Genomic DNA, 4842 nt, shown 5'->3' on the forward strand with positions numbered 1-4842 from the left:
CATTTATTCGTATGGTCTCGTGGCCTCTACGCCACGTGATCACTCTCTATCAAAACCCTAACGTTAAAACCAAAAAAACCACCTTCCACCTTTCGCAACTCGCCTTCTTCTCTCTACCCGCATAGTTTCCGTTTCTCTACGGTACGGTTAGTCTCTCCGATCTCATGATCTACTCTTATAATTTTTTTTTCGATCCGATCTTATTGAGTCCGTGTGATATAATTTGATTTGAAACACGTTTGTTATTTTCATTTCTTAAGAGATCTGAACATGAAATTTTATCTTGCTTTCCCGGCATCCAAACAGAGAGCTACCAAATTATTTGATGGATGCATGCATATACAGATCTGTTGGTTTGGGCTGTTTGAGATTGAATTGAATCTTCATTTTAAGCTTGATTTTTGAAATCTTTATTCCTTTTAGTAAATATTGTTTTTATTTTTAATGTTGATTATGTGATATTTATCATCCTGATTTAATTAATTAATTGGCTAATTAAATCTATCTGTCGCTGTTATGTGGTTTTAGGCTGAATAGCTTGGGGGAAAAAAGAAAGAAAGATGGGAGGTGGATTTAGGGTGCTTCATCTTGTCAGACCATTTCTGTCATTTCTTCCTGAAGTTCAGAGTGCTGACAGAAAAATTCCGTTTCGTGAGAAGGTCATATACACCGTGATTGCTCTTTTTATTTTCTTGGTGTGCAGTCAACTCCCATTGTATGGCATTCATTCGACAACCGGTGCGGATCCTTTCTACTGGATGCGTGTTATTCTTGCATCCAACCGTGGTACTGTCATGGAGCTTGGTATCACTCCAATTGTGACATCTGGGCTAGTAATGCAACTGCTTGCTGGCTCAAAGATCATTGAAGTGGACAACAACGTCCGTGAAGATCGTGCACTGTTGTAAGTATCTTTGTGTGACTAAATTCATGTGGATTGCTATTAAAGTAGAAGTTGCTCTGCATTCCATGTACATTCTGTGATTAGGGGCCTTGTAGAGTGTCTTCTTCTATGTGTTATCTTAATATGCATATCTCCACCCTCATGGCATTGCTGGTGTTTCGTTGCTTATTACCAGTGGGTTCCCCATCCCAGATTATGGTAATGGTTTTTCTGTGAACAATGAACTAGGAAAAAACTACAAGATGTCTATAATTCACTTAGAGATATCAGCTACTTGATATTATATTTTAAAATGTATAAATTATGGTAGTTTATTAATTTTTGTTGGCCGATGTTTTGCAGTTAATTGAACTGCATTTTCACTCAATTTCTAAGATGATCATGTTCAATTCATATGAATACTTGTGCTACTTGGGGCTCTCCCATGTCAACAAACACTAAGGGGTGTTATCTTTTGCGTTATGTGGAAAATGTAACTTGCTTGTGCTCTTTACATTGTCATGATGAGTGCTTTCTTTTCCCAGAAACGGTGCGCAGAAGTTGCTAGGTATCCTGATAGCTGTTGGTGAAGCGGTGGCATATGTGCTCTCAGGGATGTATGGCAGTGTTGGCCAACTTGGGGTAGGAAATGCCATTCTTATCATCATTCAGCTTTGTTTTGCTGGGATCATTGTGATATGTTTGGACGAGCTTCTTCAGAAAGGATATGGTTTAGGCTCTGGAATTTCCCTTTTCATAGCAACCAATATCTGGTGAGTTCCATTCTTTAGTTTACGGATCCACTTTTGAAATTTCCTTCTCTATGTTGATTATTGTGAGATTGGAGTGCTTTGGGGAGTTTATCTTTAACATCTCTACCAAAATTTGGATACTTAAAGAGTCATTCATTTTCAGTGAAAACATTATCTGGAAAGCATTTAGTCCAACCACCATCAATAGTGGGCGTGGTGCTGAATTTGAAGGAGCTGTCATTGCTTTATTCCATCTGCTGATAACCCGAACAGACAAAGTTCGTGCTCTCCGAGAGGCATTTTACAGGCAGAATCTTCCAAATGTGACAAATCTTCTCGCTACAGTCTTGATCTTTCTCATTGTCATCTACTTCCAAGGGTTCCGTGTGGTTTTACCTGTGAGGTCAAAGAATGCTCGTGGGCAGCAGGGTTCATATCCAATCAAGCTGTTCTACACCTCTAACATGCCCATTATTTTGCAGTCTGCTCTTGTATCGAACCTGTACTTCATCTCCCAGGTACTGAGGGTTATATGGTTTTATGTTCTGCTTGAAATTTTGTTTTCTAGTTCTTCTGTTAACTTGCTTGTTTACAGTTGTTGTACAGGAGGTACAGTGGAAACTTCCTTGTGAATCTTTTGGGCAAATGGAAGGAATCTGAATATTCAGGTGGTCAGTTTGTCCCTGTCGGTGGCCTTGCGTATTATATCACTGCACCCTCAAGGTGATTAAGATTGTTTTTTTTATTCCATATTTGTTTGTCTTATTATTTTTTATATCTGCACTTATATTGGTTCATGAATAATGTTTCTGCCCTGTAATTGCTTCCCAACCCTTTGCTGTTGGCAATGCTATCACTAGCTAACTTGTCCTTACTAATCTTTTGCAGCTTAGCTGATATGGCGGCAAATCCTTTCCATGCACTTTTCTATTTTGTGTTTATGTTGTCAGCATGTGCTCTCTTCTCAAAAACTTGGATTGAAGTATCTGGATCATCTGCTAGAGATGTAGCCAAGCAGCTCAAGGTATGTGGACATTTTTATTTCATATGTTCTATGGTGAACATGGCTTTTACTATGCTTCTAGCACAGCACATATTTTTGGCTTTTGTGGTGCACAATCTTTCAGTTTGACCCTTTATTCAGGCTGCATTCTTTTTGTTAGGTTTTTAGTCCATTGTTTGGGACAAGTCTCTTGAAGTCTTTGTGAATTTGGCTGTCCTCCTTGGGTAGTCAAGGGAGTGGATCTTGTGAAATTGGGAGCAGTAAATGCTTTTCCTGGCTTGATTTGTCTACTTTAACATGGTTACTCTGGATAAAAGTTTTTGCCTGTTTCTCTGCATTTTTCTTTATCTGAAACGAGCTAGTAATAGTGATGGCTATCTGCAGGTATTTTCAAATAAAACACATTCTTTCCAGTATCAACCACTGTAGGGTGTAGCCAGCTTGCTTGAAAATTGAACTTAGGATGATTGCTGTGCATTCCTTGTTTGTTTGGACGATGTCTTTTATTGCTAGCTGTGATTAGTGATATTGCATCTTTCAAATATATTGACAGGATTAACTTTTTGTTTTTTCTCTAGTAGCCCATTAGCTCCTGCCCTCAAGCACTACCCGAATCTCATCATGTTTTTGTTTTCTCGTAAATTAAGAAAGTTCAATTTACAGGGAGTCACGGGTTTTCAGTTGATCTAGAGGTTTTATCAGATCCACATGTTCATTAACATAGCTTGGTTATGCAGGAACAACAAATGGTTATGCCTGGGCATCGCGAGTCCAACTTACAGAAAGAGTTGAACCGTTACATACCCACTGCCGCAGCTTTTGGCGGCATTTGCATTGGTGCACTGACAGTGTTGGCAGATTTCATGGGAGCTATCGGCTCAGGAACAGGAATACTACTTGCAGTTACAATAATTTATCAGTACTTTGAGACCTTTGAGAAGGAAAAGGCCAGCGAACTTGGCTTCTTTGGTTTCTAAATTAAGTGATGGATGGCGGAAGCAACGAGCTCCCCTGCAATTTTGGTGCGCGCGGAGAATGTATATAAGGTCCTTTTGACACCAAAAGTTCAAGTTAGAAGATATCAGGGTAGTTGGTTCAGAGTTAAAGAGTACTGACATGCATCACCTTGAAACTGAATTTTTGTTCTTTTATCCCACTCTCCCCCTTTACTGAGTCTCTCATGTAACCGTGGATTACCTCCTGGTCCTGTGAATCTTGGGATTTTTTTTTACTAGTTAAAAACTTGCCAATGACCATTGAAAGTAATGATCAGGGATTTGTGGACTTGATGAAAGCTTCATCAACGTTACTTTATGCTTGACAGCATCACAGTTTTTGTTTTTTTTTTTTTTGTTGATATTATTTTTCAAAATATTTTTTATTTGAAAATATATTAAAATAATATTTTTTATTTTTTAAAATTTAATTTGATATCAATGTATAAAATTTAATTTAAAATTAAAAAAGCTAAAAATTTTAATTTTTTTTATAAACAAATGGCTAAGTAAAACTCTAGTTGTGGTTCATTGTTACATGTGGATATGTTTTTATAACTGCCACGTATATGACCTGTTAGACATCTCCGTTAATGTTGTGCCTGCAATTTAGCCATCGGTTTAATGCTTGGCATTTCTTTTAGCAATGCTCTGGAGAAGCTGGTACTGATATCTGGTAAAAGGTGTTGTTGTTGCATAGGGGCTTTTAGGCTCCATGGTATCCTTAGTTAAAGCTTTTTAACTTTGAGAATGAAACTATGTTTTTTAAAAAACTTGAATTTTTTATTTAATTTTTTTTATATTCCTAAATTGTTTTGATTTATTATGTCAAAAATAGTTATTAAAAAATAATAATAAAAATATTATTTAGATTTATTTTCAGGTATAAAATTCTTTTAAAAAATAACCACTCTCATTCTACAAAACATTAAAAAAATAACTGAGATGATGATAAATGGATCGTGAGGGGGTGGATTAAATCAGAAATAATTGACTTGTGTTTGAATAACAAAAAGGAGGAAAATCCTTTATGACGATAGGGTCTGCAGTCTGAGGAAAATTCTTCAGTGTCATTTAAAACCCGAAGGCATGGGAAAGAGCACCGGCATCCTAAGCACGGCGGGCATATCACCGGAGGTATATGAACTATAAACATCCAGTTAAACTCTGGTGGATGCTTTTTTTTTTGCCCAAATGACTTCGAGGGTA

The 4842-nt window shown here is 37.2% G+C and overlaps 1 protein-coding gene across 2 annotated transcripts; it reads left to right on the plus strand.

The window, feature by feature from the left end:
- Positions 1 to 3932, plus strand: LOC7472340 (uncharacterized). Of its 2 annotated transcripts, none has more exons than XM_024581320.2 (7): positions 1 to 141; positions 529 to 904; positions 1429 to 1656; positions 1799 to 2153; positions 2231 to 2358; positions 2524 to 2659; positions 3376 to 3932. In XM_024581320.2, the coding sequence occupies exons 2-7, from the start codon at positions 561 to 563 to the stop codon at positions 3613 to 3615; spliced, it is 1431 nt and encodes a 476-aa protein (XP_024437088.1). In that variant the 5' UTR covers positions 1 to 141; positions 529 to 560; the 3' UTR covers positions 3616 to 3932. The 2 variants fall into 2 exon arrangements, with proteins under 2 accessions (XP_024437088.1, XP_002316850.1); XM_002316814.4 differs by having other exon boundaries at positions 5 to 146.
- The last annotated feature ends 910 nt before the right edge of the window (positions 3933 to 4842 follow it).

The sequence above is a fragment of the Populus trichocarpa genome, chromosome 11 (genome assembly GCF_000002775.5).
Source record: "Populus trichocarpa isolate Nisqually-1 chromosome 11, P.trichocarpa_v4.1, whole genome shotgun sequence".
NCBI lineage: Eukaryota > Viridiplantae > Streptophyta > Magnoliopsida > Malpighiales > Salicaceae > Populus > Populus trichocarpa.

What these genes read in the sequence shown, in the direction of transcription:
- LOC7472340 (XM_024581320.2), top strand. Translation starts at nt 561, where the DNA reads ATGGGAGGTGGATTTAGGGTGCTTCATCTTGTCAGACCATTTCTGTCA. An exon ending in CGTGAAGATCGTGCACTGTT is followed by an intron (nt 905 to 1,428) that starts GTAAGTATCTTT and finishes TTCTTTTCCCAG; the next exon opens with AAACGGTGCGCAGAAGTTGC. An exon ending in TATATCACTGCACCCTCAAG is followed by an intron (nt 2,359 to 2,523) that starts GTGATTAAGATT and finishes AATCTTTTGCAG; the next exon opens with CTTAGCTGATATGGCGGCAA.